This window comes from Carlito syrichta, unplaced genomic scaffold, assembly GCF_000164805.1.
Source record: "Carlito syrichta isolate Samal-C Ts95f unplaced genomic scaffold, Tarsius_syrichta-2.0.1 Scaffold169767, whole genome shotgun sequence".
NCBI lineage: Eukaryota > Metazoa > Chordata > Mammalia > Primates > Tarsiidae > Carlito > Carlito syrichta.
This window is the reverse complement of record NW_007113863.1, coordinates 53,630-74,087: the sequence shown is the minus strand read 5'-3', so window position 1 is coordinate 74,087 and position 20,458 is coordinate 53,630. Positions and strand designations below refer to the sequence as shown.

General features: G+C 53.2%; 1 protein-coding gene across 2 annotated transcripts in view; it reads right to left on the bottom strand.

Moving 5' to 3' along the window:
- ALDH4A1 (aldehyde dehydrogenase 4 family member A1) overlaps nucleotides 1–20,458 on the bottom strand; it is a 42,023-nt gene that overhangs the window by 10,568 nt on the left and 10,997 nt on the right. For both annotated transcript variants that reach the window (XM_021709259.1, XM_008051331.1), the window contains 5 exons: nucleotides 7,528–7,621; nucleotides 6,880–6,972; nucleotides 4,191–4,238; nucleotides 3,289–3,444; nucleotides 33–182 (listed from right to left, as the gene is read on the bottom strand). In XM_021709259.1, coding sequence (XP_021564934.1) covers nucleotides 33–182; nucleotides 3,289–3,444; nucleotides 4,191–4,238; nucleotides 6,880–6,972; nucleotides 7,528–7,621 — 541 coding nt within the window. The remainder of the gene's footprint in view (nucleotides 1–32; nucleotides 183–3,288; nucleotides 3,445–4,190; nucleotides 4,239–6,879; nucleotides 6,973–7,527; nucleotides 7,622–20,458) is intronic.

Genomic DNA, 20,458 nt, shown 5'->3' with positions numbered 1-20,458 from the left:
CCCGCTCGCCCCCCGCCCACCCCCGCAGGCACCTCCAGCCCCCGGTACACCACACGGTTGGTGCTGGGGGGCACGCTGATGGGCTGCTCCCCCTCCAGCTCCACTGCAAACTTGGCGTTGAACCGGAAGAAGTCGATGAGCTCGGCCGCTGCGTCGATCTCTGCCTGGATCACTGTCTTACCCTGAGGGGCAGGCAGTGGGGTCAAGGTCAGGGGTGGCGGGACCGCCCATCGGCACAGAGTCAGGCCCCAGGCAGGACCTGAAGCTTCTGAGGGCCGACGGCCATGCAAGGGTCTGGGGAGGGAAAGGCCCCATGCTCACCGCCTGGCACCCTCCTGAGCCTCCTGCAGGCCAGGCAGCTCCCGGCGCCATCCTGGTGCCAGGCAGCTCTGGCAACCTATTGAGCCACCTGTAGTAGGTCTATCTAGAGATCTACCTGGGATCTGTCCTCAGACCAGACGCAGGATCAGAGCCTTCCAGGCCAAAGGGCGCATCCATGTGGGGGGTGGGGCCGGCTGCTGGGAAACTGGGACAGACCCTGTGTGTGGCGCCACGGGCTCCTCCCCGGGACAGACACAGCGCGAAGGTCTGGGCCCAGCACCAGGAGGCCAATGCCGCCCCTAAATGGTCTGTTCTCCCTAATGGCAAGTGTGAGCCACAGGAAAAGGGCTCTGGGTAGCAAGAATGAGGATGCCCGGCCCGGGTGGCCCTGGTTGGTACCCAAGGCCATGGGCAGATGCACCCCCTACAGACACTGAGCTAAGGCGTGATTCCTCCCTAGAAGCTCAGTGTTAGGCCAAATAAAGAGGGGACCTAACCTGGCCTGAGAGAAAGAGAGACAGACAGACAGAGACAAAGAGAGACAGACAGAGAGAGAGAGAGAGGAAAGAGGAGAAAAAGACAGAAATAGAGGGGAGAGAGAGGAGAGAGATGAGAGACAGAGACAGAGAGACAGAGAAGAGAAAGACAGAGAGAGAGACAGAGGAGAGAGCAGAAAGACAAATAGAGACAGAGAGAGAGAGAAAGAGAGAAAGGAGAAAGGAAAGAGAGACAGAGGGAGGAGAGAGAGAAAGGAGAGAGAGACAGGCAGAGGCAGACAGAGAGAGAGAAAGAGAGAGGAGAGACAGAGAGACAGGAAAAAGGAGAGAAAGACAGGGAGAGAGACAGAGAGGAGAGAGGGAGACAGAGAGAGGAGAGAGAGGAAGGACAGAGGAGAGACAGGCAAACACACACAGAGAGAGACAGAGAGAGAGAAGAAAGGAGAGAAAAGCAGAGAAAGCAAGACAGAGAAAGGAAAGACACAGGCAGACAGACAGACATACAGACACACACACACACACACACACACAAAGAGAAAGGAGGAAAAGACACAGAGAGGAGACAGGCAGACACACACACACACACACACACACAGAGAGAGAGAGAGATAGGAGAGAGGAAACACAGAGAAAGAGAGCAGAGACAGAGAGAGGAGAGAAAGACAGAGACAGTAAGAAGCAGACATACACACACAGAGAGAGAAAGAGAGTGAGGAGAAAAGGAGAAGAGAGACACAGAGGAGACAGAGACAGAGAGAGGAGGGAGAGAGACAGTAAGAAGAGACAAAGAAAAAAGAGAAGAGAAATACAGAGAGAGGGGAGACAGAGATAGAGAAAGAGAGGGGAGAGAGAGACAGACATAATAGGAGATAGAGGAGAGACAGAAAGAGAGGAGATAGACAAAGAAAGATGGAGCCGGGCTCGGTGGCTCAGCCTGTAATGCCACGCTTTGGGAGGCCAAGGTGAGTGGACTGCCTGAGCCTGCAGTTTCGAGACCCGCCTGGGCAACTTGGCGAGACCTCATCTCTACAATAAATCAAAAAACTAGCTGGGTGTGGTAGCACGTGCCTATAGTTCCAGCTACTTGGAGGGCTGAGGCAGAAGGATCGCCAGAGCCCAGCAGGTCGAGGCTGCAGTGGCTGGGAGCAGCCACTGCACTCCAGTCTGGGCGACAGAGTGAGACTCCGACTCAAAAAAAAAGAAAGAAAGAAAGGAAAGATGGAGAGACAGAGAGAAAAAGAGAGAAGAGAGACCGAAAGACAAAGAGAGAAGATAGAGAGAGGAGGAGAAAGACAGAGAAAAGAGGAGAGAAAAAGGCAGAGAGTAAAGGGAGAGAGAAACAGAGAGGGAGGGTAGAAACAGAGTGGAGAGAGAGAAAAAGAGACTCTCCCACCAATATGTGGCTCCCCAGGAACACCTGGAGCCAGACCCCCTCCCAGCACCGACCAGGGTGAGAGCTGTCATACCAGCTCTAGAACAGCAGAGGGGGCCCCCGCCCTAGAGACGGTGAGCAGGCAGCAGCCCATGCTTGACCCCAAAAAGCAGCCAGGGTTTTGGCTTCTGATTTACCCTTTGGAAATCCAGGTTACTGGCAGGGGAGGCTCGGTTTCTACAGAGGGTGAGATGAACCTTTTCTCCCTCGGCCCCTGCCCCAGAACATCCTGCCCGCCAGAGCTGCTCCTTGAGCAAGAAGCATCCCCATACCTTTTTCCTGAAGTTTGCTAGGACTCCCTGAAGGCATCCTGTGAAGCCCAGAAAAACACTGAGAACATCAGGACATGACCACAATGTCCAGAAAGATTACAAAGGGGCAACAAATACGTGGGAACTCAAGATACCCCACGTGATCTGAGCTGTAACTGGCCAGGGACCATTACGCTGGGAGAACAGAGGGTGGAGAAGGTTCAAGAAGCTTCAAGGAGGAGAGGTGACGCCTGGGCTGTACCAGGAGGTGAGAGTTCACTAGGCAGAGAAGACAGACTGGCATTCCAGGCAGGGGACACCGTAGGCAGAGGTGGAGAGGACACCGGCCAAGTCCAGGGAGTCGCGCTAAGTCCTAACTGGCTACAACACGGGCAGAATGGCCAGGCAGGGGAGGGCAGCCGGCGAGCTGGACAGACAGAAGGACCCAGGTATGGGACGTAGGGCTTGGGACTTGCCTCTCAGTGATGGAGAGGTCTGGGTGGCTCCTAAGCCAGGAGTGGCCCGAAAGACCACCCTAAGGGCGGCGGGGGTCTGACCAAGCCAGAGGCAGGGAGAGAACAGGACAAAGGCTCAGGAGCGAGGACTGAAGAGATGGAGCGATGGGCGTGTCCATGGCAGGACCTGTGGCTCAGCACTGTCTGCTCGTCTGGTAACGTATGCCTTTCCATCCCTCAAGGACATCTCTGGATCTGGCACCAGAAGCTGCCCCACGGACGTCTGCTGACAGGGGTGTGCCCCCACCCCGCTCCGCCCCACAGCCACGCACCTGTCCCAGCATGGTCTTGGCGAGAATCTCGGCTCTGCGCGGCCCGCTCAGCATGTCTGCTGCCCTCAGGAAGATCTGAGCCCGGTCTGCAACAGGCCGCAGGTCCCACTCCTTCCTGGCGGCCAAGGCGGCCTCGATGGCTTTGTTGAGCAGGCCCTAGCAAGAGAGGAGGAGGTGGGGGCTGCCTCCTGCAGCGGGAAGGGCCTGGGGAGTGAGCGAGGGAATCCCAAAAGCCATGTCCCCACAGTCCGTCCCCCCCCCGCATCCCCACGGATACAGATGCCATGTCCCGTGGCTGGCTGGGCTGCCCGGATTCAGAGCCTGTCCTGCTGCCAATCCAAAGTGTTAAGGACCCCAGGCTGGTCAGCAAGCCAAGGCCCTGGCGCTGAGTCCTGCTGCCATTAGACCGACTCCGCTTTCTCGCATGGTTCCTTCTTGGGAACTGGCGCCTCGGAACCCACCGTCAGAGCCCTGAGGTCGGGCCACAGCCTGGGCTACACACACACCTGTCGGGGGCTTCCCAGACACAGACCACCTCATCCTCACAACCCTGCTCTAGACCCCATGGCCCCATCCCCCCTGCTGGCCTCCCCAGTGCCAATTCCCTGCCTTTCCATCTATGGTGTCTCCAACTGCTCTGACTCAAGCTTCCAGAATCTGCCTCCTCCCCAAACCAAGGCTGCCCCACCGCAATGGGCATGTCTGGGAGTTTGGCGCCAGCCGGCCCTTGCATGCCTGACCCTGCCAAAGTCACCACCCAAGGCTTCCCTCATGCCAGCCGCCCTCCCCTGACCCCCATGGCCAAAGCAGAAAGCAGAGGCGCATGCCCCCTCCCATATCAGCAGCTGGCAGGGCCCAGCAGGGGCAGTGAGCCCACCCCAGGGTCGCCAGGACTCACTCACCTTGTCTGCATAACAGAACTTGGCTACCTTGTGTCCGTGGTTGAAGGGCTGAAAGGAGACAGAGGGAGGTCACTGCCCAGGAGGGAAGTGCCAGGAGGGCGTGAAGTGGCTCCGGACTTGCTTCCCAGGAAAGTCCTGGGCGCACCTCCTCTCTCCCCTCGCTCCCCATGAAGGCTTCTCTGGCCGGCCCTCCCCCATCCCCCCCTCTTCAGCATCCTGGAGCACCTGCCACACAACAAACAAGACATGGTTCCAGCTCTGGGAGGTTCACGGTCCAGGAGAAAGGCCCAGGTCACTGGGCCTTTCAGGAAAAGCATGAATTTTTCTTTTTTGAGTCAGGGTCTCACCCTGTTGCCTAGGTTGGAGTGCAGTGGCACGATCACAGCCACTGCAGTCTCAACCTGCTGGATTCAGGCGATCCTTCCGCCTCAGCCTCCCGAGTAGTGGGACTACAGGCACATGCCACCATACCCAGCTAATTGTTTTACTTATTGCAGAGATGAGGTCTCACCATGCTGCCCAGGCTGGTCTCAAACTCATGGGCTCAAGCTGTCCTCCTGCCTCAACTTCCTGAAGTGCTGAGATTATAGGCATGAGCCACCACACCCAGCCAAAAGTATGGATGTTTGTGGTCAGACAGACAGAGGGTAGAGGCCAGCTCTGCCCCCACTAGCAGAGGGGGCCCTGTGTAAGCTCACTTCCCTCTCCAAGTCTCCTCATCTGGGAAATGTGGACTGTGCCCCCGTCCTCCTAGCATGGGAAGCAGGACCAGATGGGATCACGAGTGAAAATTCTTCCCAAGTCGGTCAGGGATGAGGCTGTAACTCAGTAATGTACGCTGTCACCAGGTGAGGCCCAAATTATGTGCCAAGTGTCGTGAAAAGCTCAGGACCTCTGCTATCCCTCAAGGTCATTATGAACAGGGCAACTGCTTCCTGAGTCCCTGTTTTTACCATCTCAACAGAAAGAGCCTCAACCAGCACTTAGAGGTGGCCCCCAACAGTGTTGAACGACCAAAATGGCAGGGAGAAACTTCACTTCTTTCCCCACCAGGGCAGGCAATAGTTATGCCAGAATTGTCAACACTTTTGCCAGTTCTCAGTCTTCTGGTGGGCTGTGTAGAGCCTTCCTAACACATGGCCACTGGTCACATTGCTTTTTTTTTTTTGAGTTGGAGTCTCACTCTGTCACCCAGACTGGAGTGCAGTGGCTGCTCCCAGCCACCGCAAACTCGACCTGCTGGGCTCTGGCAATCCTTCCGCCTCAGCCTTCCAAGTAGCTAGGACTACAGGCACACGCTACCATGCCCGGCTGATTTTTTTATTTATTGTAGAGATGAGGTCTCACCAAATTGTCCAGGCGGGTCTCGAACCCGCAGGCTCAAGCAATTCACTCACCTCAGCCTCCCAAGGTGCGGGATTGCAGGCTGAGCCACTGAGACCGGCTACTGGTCACATTTCATGCAGCCAGTGGCTGCAGCAATGGACAATGCAGATAAGCAGTGTTTACTCGTCACTGCAGAAAATTCCATTGCCTAGCACTGGTCTAGGTTTGAATAGAAGGTGGCCTTTTCCCTCCATTTTAGACCCTTGCCACGGCCACCCTGTATCCTGCCCACAGCTGAGACAGGCCTGTGAGACTTAGGGGCCGAGAAGGTGCCTGGGACCCAGGGCCCTCACACTGAGCACGTCCCAGTGAACTGGAGATAGCGTCAGTATGCCCCAGCACACACAGACCCTGCCCACACACTCACTCACCACTACCCCAAACATCTGGCGCTACAACAATCACCACACGGTCAAACCCCCTGGCCAGGCCAGCGAGGCAACCCGGGAGATGAAAATCAGTAGTGTCCACCCAGAAGACTGTCAAAATCTCAGAGTCTCACTGCTGGAAAAATCCTGACCACCACAGTGGCCTCAGAGGCCTGGGAGCCGCAGGCAAGGGCAGGTTCTGAGCAGCTACAGGGACACTGGGAGCAGAGCTGTGGTAGTCGCTCTCAGTGAGCAACCACCACACACCAGGCACAGACCCAGGGTGCCACGTGAACTGTAGGCCCCAGACCATGTTCGATGGCCCCAGGTCATGGATCTGCTGGTCCTGACCAAGAACAGGGACTCCAGAACACCCCAGTGACGACTCCTGCCCCAGGCTGTCCTGGGAACTCTCAGAGTAGGGCCCTGGACCCTCCCATCAGCTGCCCCTCCCCCAAACACGCCTGCCCAGGGTTCCCTTAGGACAAAGCCAGAACGCGCTTGCCCTGCCTGCAAAGGGCCAGACCTGCACTCCCCCAGATCAAAGACCCAGGGGTCTCCTGGCACAGCTACAACGGGTGCCCTGGCCTGGGCAGGGGGTTTCTGAGGTCAATGCCACCTGAGCAGCATGGGGCTGGGGCCCGGCTCCCCACCAAAAGCTTCCAGACCCCCTTGTGGAAGAATCCACCAGGAACACCAGAAGCTGCCGGGTGAACTCCTCAGGGTCTTTCTTGCCGGGAGACAGGACCCCGTTCAGGGTCGGGCACAGAGTGGGCACAGCCCTCTGCTTTAGAAGTTTTGCTAGTCCATAGAGTTCAAAATCTGGGAAGGCACCCCAAAGCCCCTGAGGTCAGAGTCTGCACATGAGGTGCTCACGAGTTTCAGACAGGCAGGTCGCAGGTCCAAGGGAGGCCGTGGGTCCAGGGAGGACGTACCGACACCTGGTACTGCACATCTGCCGTCCACACCTCCTCATCCCCCACCACGCACGGGATGGCTTCTGTCTGGCCCTTCAGGTCCCGCAAGGCCTGGGGAGAGGGGGGCGAGAGAGAGAATGGGCATGTCCTTTCTCCTTTCCTCCCACCCAAGACCCCGACGCAGTCAGCAGATGCTCAGACAGGAACACAAATGAGAGAGGGCCTAGGCGGGCATGTGGCCACCAGAGAATGCACGTTCCCCTCAGGGGGCAACAGGACTCAGCTCTGGCCCTTGTCACCCTCTGAAGGTGACCCAAGTGTTATCCATCACACAAAGATAAAATACCGCATCTGAAATTTATATGAAATCTCACAATTTTTAAAATACTGTCAATTAACTGAAAAATGTTTTTAAAAATAAAACATGTGGGCTTATGACCTCTGACCTGGCCTGGGAAGCCCTGAAGTGGTCCTGGCTGCTACCCTGCTGTTCCAGCTCCTCCCACCCTCCAGACCCACTGCCCTCCCTGGGCCTGGGGATCCCCCCACAAAGCTAGAAGCAAGGACAGGAGTGGGTGACAGCTGTAGGCATGAGACATCTAGAAGTGCCGGGGGCTGCCTTGGCCTCATGCCCTGCACCCATGGGGTGCCTCCACCCCCAGTTACCTTCTGCAGTGCCTCTCGCTCGGGGCTGCCTGGTGTGAATGCCAAGACCGGCTCATTGGCCACCTTCAGGGAGGAGGTGTGCTTCCACTGCAGCCTGGAAACAGAGGCAGACAGGCCAGAGTGACCACCACCCTCCACCCCCAGCCCCTCCATCTCCAACAGGAGCTCCTAGCTTGGCCCAGATCCCAAAATTCAAAGCAACTAAAGGGCTGAGGACAAAAGCTGACCTTGGGGTCCAAAGCCCAAAGTGCTGGTCCCAGTCCTGTCACTTGTGTGTCGTCAGGCCTGTGACCCACCTCCTCTGAGACTGTTTCTACATCTTTTATGTGAGAATAACCACACCAAGCTCACAGGGCTGTTTGGAGTTTACACACATGATGCAAAACCATGGTGAAGTGCTCTGCACACACTGAGGGTGTCCCTCCCTTTCTGTCCTCACAATGCCGCCTTTCTCCCACAAAGATCCAGTTCTTCCCCCTATAAGCTAAAAAGGCCGCATGTCCCAGAGCTGAGTCTCCTCAGAACACAGCCTGGCTGAGAGGCCCTTGGCACAGACAGCTGGGAGCTCCAGTGGGCAAGAAAGTCCAAGACATGGACTATGAACTTGGAGGACCCTGGCCCTGAGCTCGGTGCACAGTGACAAGGAGGGCTGATCCAACTCCAAGATGCTGAGTTTCGAGAACTCCTCCCATCCAACATGGCTCTGGGTGGGCCTCACCGGCCGCCCCTTTAGACAAATGAGATCATTCAGGTCCCAAAAGGAAAATGATTGGTTCAAGTTCAAGATGAGGAGAAACCTGCATTTGAGTCTAGAAAAAACCAGATGTCCCCTCCTCTAGTGTCAACAGCCCCAGCCAGAAACCACCAGAACATGGCTGAAAGTGGACACCCCGGGGTCACTGGTTGTTACACACCATAGGGAACCACCACACATCTATTTGAAAGGACAAAAGACCAAGATGGAGCTGAAATAGCCAAAGAGCAGCCATTTTATTTTATGTATGTATGTATTTTTTTTTAATGAGTTGGAATCTCACTCTGTTGTCCAGGCTGGAGTGCAGCAGCACACTCACAGCCACTGCAGCCTCAACCTGCTGGGCTCAGGTGATCCTTCCACCTCAGCCCTCCAAGTAGCTGGAACTATAGGCATGTGCCACCACGCCTGGCTAATTTCTGATTTATTGTAGAGATGAGGTCTTGCCAAGTTGCCCAGGCTAGTCTCAAACCCATGGGCTCAGGCTATACTCTCACCTCAGTCTCCCAAAGTGCTGGGATTATAGGTGTGAGCAATCACACCTGATCAAGAACAGCCATTTTAACATTGATTAACTTTGTTATCTTTTTCTAGCAGTTCACTTTAACTTACTCTCTAACCAATAGCCAAGGACAGAACTGGTTTCCCAGAGGTAGTTATTGATAATTGTCTTGCAACGCCCCAGGTACTGATTCCTTTGCTATTCCAAGTATTTGTCTTTTAGCCATAAAGATCCAAGATGACCTAATCTATTATGATCAGCCCTTCATGACCTATGTGACACAAACAGACCCCATAACCATGGCAACAGTTATGTGACTAACCCACCATCCGCCTGCCATCTATCACCTTCATGTCAGTACCTGTGCTTACCTGCCCCTTCAGGATGAAGTGAAACAGATCACCACCCAATCACCTTAACAACCTGCCCCATCAAAGGAAAGGTTTAAAAAGCATGCAACCTAGCCAGGTGTGGTGGTGTGTGCCTGTAGTTCCAGCTACTCGGAAGGCTGAGGCAGAAGGATCACCTGAGCCCAGCAAGTCAAGGCTGCGGTGGCCATGAGCGTTCCACTGCACTCCAGGCTGAACAACAGAGTGAGACTCCAACTCAAAAAAATAAATACATGAATAAAAGCATGCAACCTCAAGCAGCCATGACCATGCTTTTGTTTTGCTAAGCTTTGGTCCCCTCCCCTACCTTGGGGAAGTGAATCTTAATCTTTCTCTCTCTCTCTCTCTCTCTCATTTACTTTCTAAATAAACTATATTTTCCAATCTAATTTCTGTGCAATTCTTTGCATTTTATCCACAGCACTGGCTCAGCACACTGGCCCACTGACCTGACAATTCTTCCAGAACTAACATTGCTAAAAAGCCAGTTACAGGATGTGGGCTTTGATCAGTGGTATGGGGAGGGTTTTGGAAGCAGGGGTTTGCTCCAGAGTAGATGCTGACAGAAAGTAGGAGAGACTCTGACTGAGTAAAAAGGAGCAGTCTCACATTAGCAAGAGGATGTGTCTAGGATTTTGCGGGTGGCACATGACCTTGTTTTTGTCTGTGCTTGGACAGAATGTTGAAGGGGCCTCCTTGTGTCTTGTCCCAGCAAGGCCTCAGTGGGGTCAGCGGGCGGTGTCCTGGGAGCCTGATTACGCCCCACAGGAGCACAGACTGGCCTGGCTGTGAGTGTCGAGGCCAGCCCAGGGGGCCCGGAGTCGGGATACAAAACTGAGGGCCATTTGGGCAGGCCCGAGGTTCATCTACAGGTCGACCGAGGCCCCACTGCGTCACTAATGCTGTCCTAGACCTGGTTGTCTAGTCTCATCCAATAAATCAGCTGCCATCTCTCGTGGCCAATCAAAGACAAGAAGCAGAAACTGAGAGAAATGCTGAATCTGATACCATGGAATCAGGGAGTGAGTCAGTACAGTACCCCCAAAAAAACTCACTTCCTGCAGTGCAACATACTCAGAATTTATACTCCACAGCCCCTCACCCGCCCCCAAGGCTACATTAACAAAGGGGGGTCTCAAGACCTCCTACTCCCCCCACCAACCCCAGACTGAATTTATAAGGCCTATGGGCGGTTTCTGGTATGACCCAAGATCTAATCACGCTGATAGTTTTTTAAGGGGGGGATGGAAAGTTACAACAATCAAAGAAGCTACCTTGGTACCTTTAGATAAACAACTTCAAATCAAACATGAGAGATAGAAGATACCCCTGCTCTCAGAGCTGTGGTCCTTAATACTAGCAACACAGCAGTGACCGAGGCAGAGAGGCCTCTGCACGCAGGTGACCTCCAGTACAGGCCATGGCCAGGAAATGAGCACGATAATGACAAAGCATGACTGTGATGGGGAGTGAATAAGGGGAAGAGTGGTCTGGAAGGGCCTCTGGGAGGAGGAGACCTCTGACCAAGACCCAAAGGCAGTCTGAGAGGTACTGGGAGCCGGGCATGGTGGCTCATGCCTGTAATCCCAGCACCTTGGGAGGCCAAGGCAAAAGGACTGTCTGAGCCCACTGGTTCGAGACCAGCCTGGACAACATGGTGAGACCTCATCTCTACAATAAATCAAAAACAAATTAGCAGGGCATGGTGGCGCATGCCTGTAACTCCAGCTACTTGGAAAGCAGAAGTGGAAGGATCACCTGAACCCAGCAGGTCAAGGCTGCAGTGGCCGTGAGCGTGCCACTGCACTCCAGCCCGGGTGATGGAGTGAGACTCCAACTTAAAAAAAGAGAGAGAGTTGCTAGGAAGAGCATCCTAGGAGAGAGAAGGGTAGGGAGTGTTTGGTGGTGGAGGCGGAGGGAGAGGCAGGGGCAGCAGTTATGGGAGATCCTGGGGGCAAAATGAGCACATGGGACCTTCCTCACCCCTCCCCCACCTCCACCTCCACCTGGGCAAACAGCTCCAGGCTCTGTCCCCTCCACCCCGCCACCCCTTCCCCCACCCTTCCCCCAACCAAAGGGAGAGAAGTGAGACAAGGACAGGCCTGGGCTCCAGTCTAGCTCTGTCCCCCACGAGCCGAGTGACCTTGGACAAGTCACCTGTCTCGGAGCGGGTTTCCCTGTGTAAGAGGCGGCTGCCATCCCATGAGGTCCCTATGGAGATCTGATGACAAGGCAAAGCTCCAAAGGTGCCCAATAAATTAAAATCCACACCGCCTCCTTCCCCCTAGTGTCAGGGGGAGGTGTTCGCAGTCAGCATCCCTCGGGAAGAAGGAGGCAGCGTCTGTCCCCCGGGCCATCTGGAAGGTTCCAGTGGGACCTGAACAGAGTTGCTCACCGCGCATTCCAGCCTAGCTCTGGACCTCCACCACACACACCAAAAGTGCAAAGTCAGATATTGCCAGCTTCTCTGTAAGCCGAGAGGAGTCTGAGTCTGTCCCAACCCCTCTAGAGAGCCCAGTTCTCCATGGACAGGCTTGGGAAGTGACAGATCTGGGACCAAAGCTCATACCTGCTCTGTGACCTCAGCACATGACTACCAACTCTGAGAGCCTCAGTTTCCTCACCTGGAAAATGGGGATGATACTATTGAAAAAAGAAGAGCTCTGAGTGGCCAGAGCTATGCGAGTTGTGCAAAATGTACCAGGCCCAGAGAGACATGAGCATGGAGTTCAGGCAAGCCCTTTGCACCCACGGCCAGCAACGCCTGTTTAATTAAAGGCATTACAGCCGGGCTCGGTGGCTCAGCCTGTAATCCCGCGCCTTTGGGAGGCTGAGGTGAGTGGATTGCCTGAGCCCGTGGGTTCGAGACCCGCCTGGGCAGCGAGACCTCATCTCTACAATAAATCAAAAATTAGCCGGGCGTTCCAGCTACTTGGAAGGCTGAGGTGGAAGGATCACCGGAGCCCAGCGGGTCGAGGCTGCAGTGGCCGGGAGCAGCCACTGCACTCCAGTCTGGGCGACAGAGTGAGACTCCAACTCAAAAAAAAAAAAAAAATTAAAGGCATTTCGTTCCTGCCTCATCCATTAACTTCATGTTCTGGAATCGGTGACACAAACAACAGTGTGTAGCCGATCAGTAGCTCATGCTATTTTAATGTACATTTCTGGTAAACAACCTGGCAAACAACAGAGCAACTGGATCTAAGATCCTGGGTGGCTGTCCTCAAGCTCTGAACTGGAATAAATTCTATACGATCGTGTTTTCTGAATCTCATTATTTAAGGTTGGCACGATGTCTCTTGCAGGGTCACCAGGAGGGTAAAAGTGCTGGCCTTTCCTCCCACCCTGCTCTTGGGCCTTCCTAAGAAAACCACAAAGGGACTTCTAAATGGTATTCCACTAGGCCAGGCTTTCAAACACAAGCTGGCTCCCAGATGCCCCCAAGGATCACACTCTGAGGGGCTGGCCCAGGCGTTCCACAGCTACTGGTAGAATTAACTGAGTGACACGTTCTACCCCCTGCTTCAAATGCAGGGTCCCCCGGCTCTCCTCTCCCTGCTCCTCCTAGAAATGTCAAACATAGAAACCTGCAGGCCTCCCTCCACCTTCCACGGACAGAGGTCCACTGTGACCTCAGGATCACATGCCCCCATGGTTTTCTTTGTGCCCAGAAGTCTCCAGGCCCTGTCCCAGCTGTACTTTAGTCATTCAGAGGAACAGAGATGAGTTCGAAGTTCAGCCTGAGGAGCCAAAAATAACCCAGGGACTCCCGTCAAACTTTTTTTTTGTGCACTCATGGACCTTTTTGGATAACATAAGCACCCTTCCACTGGCTCAGGTGGAGGCAGAGGCGAATCACTCCCAGGACTTGGGGCCTCTGGGTGACTTTGGGGGGACCTTCCAGGCAGGATGGCATTCCTTGTTCATCCATGCAGCCAGCACACATTTATTCCACATGGCAAGATGGAAGTTACAAAGGTTATGTACCATGTCACCTTCTGTGACAGGAGAAGCCAGGGCTGCACAGAGCTGTGGGCCACTGTGCAACCTCAGAAATCCACAGAGGAAAAAGCTGAGGGGTGGGAGGCAGGGGCCAGGCTCCCAGGTTATCCCCTCAACCTCCACCATGTCCAAGGTGCCTGGCCCAAGGCACTGTTCACTGTCACCTGGACAAGCACAATGCCTGGCTTGGTGCAGTATCCAAAGCACTCAAGTCTACACCACAACCAAGGCTAACAGGAAGGTCCGATTGTCAGAGAGGTGGGGAGCTCAGCTCCCAGCACCTCAGTGGCTTCTCACTTCTGAGATAAAGACTCAGAATCCAGGCCACGCCTATAATCCCAGTACTTTGGGATGGCCGAGGTGAGAGGATTGCCTGAGCCCACGGGTTTGAGACCTGGCCAGGGCAACTTGGAGAGACCTCATTTCTACAATAAATCAAAAAATTAGCCAGGTGTGGTGGCATGTGCCTGTAATTCCAGCTACTTGGAAGGCTGAGGCAGAAGGATCACCTGAGCCAGCAGGTCAAGGCTGTGGTGGCCGTGAGCATGTCACTGCACTCCAACATGGGCGACGGAGTGAGATCCCAACTCAAAAAAAAAGACTCAGAGTCCTTACTGAGGCCTCCAGACTTATTCCCCATCTGGCCATGTACTGCAGTCCAACCACCCTGGTCTTTCCTGGGGCCCTCTCTGCTTGGGACGTCCTCCCTGGGGCTGACTTCACACAGCCCAGGTGCAGTTCCTGAGGCAGGGTAGCTAGTACAGATTAGACACAGAAGGATACATTTCTTGTAGGCAGCAAGTTTTAGAAAGCGTCCAGCCATCTTGTAGGCAGGCTGAACCGCCCTGCAGGCTGGAATGTGAATTCAGTGTGGACTCCCAGCCCACCCCATCCCCTCAGCTCACCAAAGGAAAACTCAAGCAAAAAGCCATAGAAACGATAATAAGACCCCTTTAGTTCTTGGGTATTGAGAAGTCTGGCAAGTCTTCCTGGAAAAGATCACCCTCCTTCCATCAGAGGCAGAGAGATGGGACAGATAGCCCTGCGTACTCATTAACATCACTAAATAGATATATCAGGTCTACTGTAAAAAGCAAATAGCAGTTTTCTTTTGCCCATGACAACTCTGACATGTCTATCTTTCCTCTTCTTTCTCTAATAAACTTTGTTTTAAAACTTTGCTGGGCCACTCTAAAATTTATTTTAGGGTTGAGTTGAAGACCCCATGATTTATACGCCAGACCCGGCATCAGTTCCTAGAGGATCAACTCACAGCCCTCTACTTTTCTTTTCTTTCTTTTTTTTTTGAGTCGGCGTTTCACTCTGCGCCTGAGCTGGAGTGCAGTGGCTGCTCATGGCCACTGCAGCCTCGACTGCTGGGCTCAGGCAATCCTTCCACCTCAGCCTTCCAAGTAGCTGGAACTACAGGTGTGCGCCACCATGCCCAGTTAATTTTTTCATTTATTGTAGAGATGAGGTCTCACAATGTTGCCCAGGCTGGTCTCAAACCTGCAGGCTCTGACAAGCCTCTCGCCTCAGCCTCCCGAAGTGCTGGGATTACAGGCATGACCCACAGCACCCAGCCTGCCCTCTACTTTTCTAGGAGCACCAGTGACAACCCTATTGCAGAGCTCTGACTGTCTGTGCTCCCACCAGGCCAGACTCCACACGGCCAGCCATATCCATTCCATTCCTGAGCCTAACATACTGCCCACCCACGGTAGGTTCTTGAGAAATACCTCTGAAAGCAATCAACACACAAGTGGTGTCAGAGCCGACACAGGGCCCCCAGGACTGGACTCCAAGGACAGTGGTCTTCAGTTAATACCTGGGGCTGGACACAGGACCCTTGGTTTCCCCAGCAGCTAGAACGAGGGGTGGCCAAGACCAAGGGAGAAATAGAAAGGAAATTCCCTTGATTCTTTCAGCCTCCAGGCTTTCCCAGCTGTTATCTGGGGCCTGATAAAGCTAATCTCCCTTATCACTGAGATTAGGGCAGCAGAGAAATTGCAGGCCCAGGGTGGGGCCAGGAGGAGAAGGCCCCAAGCCCAGATGAGCTACTTCAGTTCTGACCTATCGCTGCCCAGCAGACATCAAGGAGCATTGATTTACCACACGCCAAAACTAAACTAAATGAGACACAGGATTGGGCTCCCTGAATCCACCCTACAAATGTGTGAGCGAGCTATGCAGGCTGAGCACCCCTGAGCTGAAAATCCCAAACCAGAAATGCTCCAAGATCTGAGAGCTTTTGAGCACCAACAGGATGCTCAAAGGAAACACTCACTGGAGCGTTTTGCATTTTAGAATATCTCAGATTCCAAAATCTGAAATCGGAAACACTTCTGGTGCCAAGGATTTTGGGTCAGGGATAGTCAACCTGTAGTATGACCTTGATTTCATGGATAAGGTTCAGAGAGATTCATTACTCACTCCCCACTCAGGGTCACGGTTCACAGCAGGATTTGAGCAGGCGCTCCTCACATAGGAGACCCAACTACAGCGAAGCACTTGGGACATCTCAGAGTCCCACAGTGGGATGGGCTGATGGAGCGGGTGTCTCCTCCTCACCTCACAGCCAGAACCACCTCCTTCCCCACTGGAGGAAACAAGCAGCCTGAGATGGCAGTGACTTGCCCAAGGTCCCGTGGCTGTCCACTGGCACTGCAGGTCGGCCCAGGGGTCATTCCACTCCACACCATGGCCTTTTGCCAAGAAAGGAGAGCTTTGCAGGGTAAGGAGCCCCCAAGAAGGACAGGAGTCTCCCCCAACCCCTGGGGTGAGCAGGGGCAACCCCAACACAAGGGGTTTTGCAGTCAGGGCAATTAACCAGAATAAAAGGGACCAAGGACATCAAGTTCCATACCTCCCACCCTGCCACCATCTTTGCACTGCTGGGACCCTCTTGTCTTGATGTTCCTGATCCAGGATGATCACTCAACCAGAGGTCCTCAAACTTTTAAAACAGGGGGCCAGTTCACTGACCCTCAGACCGTTGGAGGGGTGGACTATAGTTTAACAAAAAAAACTATGAACAAATTCCTTTTTTTTTTTTTTTAAACTATAGTCCGCTCCTCCAATGGTCTGAGGGACAGTGAACTGGCCCCCTGTTTTAAAAGTTTGAGGATCCCTGCTCAAGGCAGTTCCTCGGTGGGAGAAGTGGATCATAATTCGCAGCAACGCTTAGTGAGTATTCCAGGTGCCAGGCACTCTTCAAGTGCTTTTCAGGTATGACATCAGGTAATCCCCAAGACAGCCCAATGAGGGGATCATCATCACTTTTATTTTCCACATGAGACAGTACAGAAAGGTTGAGTATCCAGTCTAGCACCACAGAGCTGTCAAGAGAAGGAGATAGGATCCAAGCCAACTCTGTGTTCTGGGCCATCACAGGAGCAACTGTCCAACACCAACTGTGTGTCAGGCTAGGCTTGGGACACAGGAAGGGGTGCCACTGCCAAATGCTGTCTCAGTGGGGGCTTTAGCAACGTTCAAAGTACTATGCTGGCCAGGTTCGGTGGCTCAGCCTGTAATCCCAGAGCTTTGGGAGGCAGAGGTAAGTGGATTGCCTGAGTCTACAGGTTTGAGACCTGCCTGGGCAACTTGGCGAGACCTCATCTCTACAATAAATCAAAAATTAGCTGGGCGTGGTAGCGTGCACCTGTAGTTCTAGCTACTTGGAAGGCTGAGATGGAAGGATCGCCGGAGCCCAGCAGGTCGAGGCGGCAATGGCCGGGAGCGGCCACTGCACTCCAGTCTGGGTGACCGAGTGAGACTCCGACTGAAAAAAAAAAAAAAAAAAGCAAAGTGCTATGCTAATTGTAGGTTCTATTTATTCTTCCACACTAGTACTTATAGAATGCCCCTGGTACCAGGGACCCAGCAAGCCAGTGGTCACATCATCGCCAGTCCCTGCAGCCCCCTGCCACCTGGCTCTTAACAAGATTATCCCCATTTTTCAAATGAGGACACTGAAGGTGCAAAAGAGAACTGCCTTGTCAAGGCCACAAAGTGCTACATGGCTGGATGGGGTCAGAGAGGTGGCTGGCAGGGGGATGTGCCAGGCCAAAGGCACTGCCCAGCCACTGACTACAGAAGCTCAAGAGCAGAGTATGTCCAGGATAAGCAGGAAGTGCCAGCCCCCTGCCCAGGGCAACCTGTGCCCACCCAAGGGCCAGGTAGGCTGGGAAAAGCATTAGGTGGTTTTGATATTTTGAAAACTGAACAGGCAGGTGGACTGGCAGGAGTCCAAAATCACCCAGGACCACTGAAGGGCACAGGATAGTGGCCAACTTCAGCCCACAAGACCCCTGCTGTCATCTCTGGGTCTGGCACGAGGGCAAGTTAGGGACAGAAATGACTGTAAGTCTACTATGTGCCAGGACTAGATCATTGATTTATTAAATTTACATCCTAATCTGTATCCTGGCTGTTTCCAAAGAGAATTTGTCCAGATATATAACCAAGGGCACTGATGATAAAGTTGACAGAGAAAGGGAGAGGAAGTCAAGGTCAAAGGAGAAAGAACGCAGTCCACTGGGAGGCCTGGTGTCCACTAGCTTGAGGGCTTGGATAAGTTTTTCTTAATTTCCATTGGCCTCAGTTGTTTAATCTGTGAAATGGGGATAGTAACACCTACATCACAGGTTGCTAAGGAGCTATGTACAATAATCCACATAAAAAGCAAATGGTAGTAATTGTCATCAGTCACCATCCCTGGGCCCATCCATAAAGGTCACGTGTTTGTGATGATTGTCCCAAGACTGGTGGTGATAAATGTCTACTGACAAGAAAGGGCTTACAGGGTGAGAATATGCACTCACCAATGCTTGCCAAGGGTTTACCAGGGCCAGACACAATTCTCAGTCCTAGGGACTTACAGTAAGGCAGACAAGTCTATGAAGGGAAAAATCAGGCCACAAAAAAGTATTTGCAGATGAGCCTGTTTTTGTTAGTTTTTTTTTTTTTGAAGCATATATATTCATGGAAAGGTACAAGGATATTAATCAAAATGTTGACAGTGGTTGCCTTGGTGTGCTGCAATTACAGGTGGCTTTTGTTTTCTTTTCTGCTTTATCTGTACTTTTTACAATGAACACATATTAAATAAATTTTTTTTAAATGCCATCAAGGGCATTTTTAAAAATTGTTTGAGATTCCTGGCACTCAAGGCAAAAAAGAAAACACTAGGAACACCACCCATACCCATCCCTCAAAAGAAGCTGTTTTTCTTAGCACTAGAACTTACACAATGTCGTTGAGAACACTAAATACCACAAAAAATGCCCCCAAACTATTTCTCCATAAACATGGACATGGCACACCCCGTAAGTGTGTCCTAAATGTTTTTCAAATAAGTGAACAAGCGACCAAACACCAAAGCTGTCCTCCTTGAGCAGTGGCTCTCAATCAGGGGTGATTTTGCCCCTCAGGTGACATCTGGCAATGCCTGGAGGAAAGGCCAGGAATGCCGCAGAACATTCTCCAATGCACAGGGTAGACCCCCCACAACAAAAAAAAGCCCAGCCCCAAAAGTTAATAGTGCTGAGGCTGAGGAATCCCTTCATGGCCTCCAGCCAGCTGCCCGTATGGAAGAGGTAACCTGAGCCAGGGAGCCTGAGCTTGCAAAATGCTCTCTCTCCCCTCTAAACTCAGGAGGCCTCATCACTAAGAGCAGGAATCTGGAGTTAGACCGACTGTAACTTTAGTCCTAATCCACCTTACCTGGTTTCCCATCTGTAAAACATGGATAGTACAGTGCTTGATGGCTTATTAATTATTGTTTTTATTGGTTTTTCTTTTAGAATATGGACTGCTTGGATATTAGAGGGTTTTTTTTTTAATATCTAACTTTTTCTTCCCCATTAAACTGAAAACTCCTCAGGCCCCACCCCCACGTAAGTTGCTTCAGTGTGTTTAGCAGTGCACCAGCTCACTCTAGGAACTCAGGACACAGTACACCTATGAGGTGGTCCCACCTCCCTGGAGTTTCCATCTGAGATCTGAGAGGGGTGGTCTCAGTACAGGGAGAGGCCTGCAGAGAGGATCTCATTAGGGGTATGACAATTGTGGACCCCAGTCTCAGCCTGGAAGAGGAGCCCTTCTGTCCCAGGTCCTCCTTCTCCTATCCCCTCCCCACCCACAGAACATACAGCAGTGTTGCAACTCACCCATGCTTAGGACAACCTCATGCCATCCCTTGGGGGCAGGGAAAGGGACATTGATTAACTCATAGCTCCACGCAGGAAGACACAGCCAGGAACAATCCTAAGGTCTAGGCCATGCAAACAGCACTCACATGGGAGGGGGTGGTGCTGCCCAGCTCTGAAAGGAAGGCAGAAACTAGAATCCTACACCACGAGCCTCTCAAGCGTAGGGTCTGTGTTCTGTCTCCCTCCCCCTCCTAACCCAGAGCAGAAGCGGCTCTGAGAACATTTGTCATTGGGTGGGCGAGGGTCCAGGCATTCAACTGCAGTACTGGAATTTGCAAGTCTGGGTTTGAAGGACAACCCCATCCCATAACTGCTCCTGCATTTCTTCGTTATTAGGAATAATATCTACCTCACAGGAGTGAGAAGTTTAAACAAAAGTAATAACGGTGATGGTGACAACAGTAATAACCGGGCATTGCCTACAGACCAGGCACTGTTCAGTGCACTCTCCGTGTATTAACTTGTTTTAATCCTGACGATAATAATACATGCCAAGTGCCTGGGGCAGCATTTGGCTCACTCTGAGCACCCATAAGTATGCCACCTACCAGGAGAAAGGAGTCCCTCTTTTCTGTCCAACATTTAATTTAGAGGCGGCGAGGCGGGAGGGAGGAACAGGAGAAGAGAAATCCCGTTAGAAGGAGAGGAGGGTGGGGGCGTCCGGGCCATCCCGGGGTGGTGGTCCTGAGTGCCAGACGAGAGTCGGGAGGCGAGAAGTGTGGGGTGCTAAAAACAGAGGCGCCCCTCGGGGGAAGCCAGCAAACGTCGACGATCCAGTATTAGGAGGGAGACGGTGGATGCGGAGGCTACTTTCGGAGCGTGGGACCCGGCAGGGCCCCGAGACCCCCACCTGATGGCAAGATTCGGGGAGGAGGCTCCCTTCGCGTTAGACAGGTGACTCCCTGCGGGAGACAGGCGGAGGGAACTAAGGGATCGTAGGGGAAGAAAGGCCTGGGCGGAGCTGCAGGGGAGCCCCTGTGGGATCCAGCGGGGACCGGAACGGCCTGGGGTCCGGTAGGGAGGGATGCGGCGCGGGGGGGCCCAGCGACTCCAAGGCTCCCGGGCCAGCAGG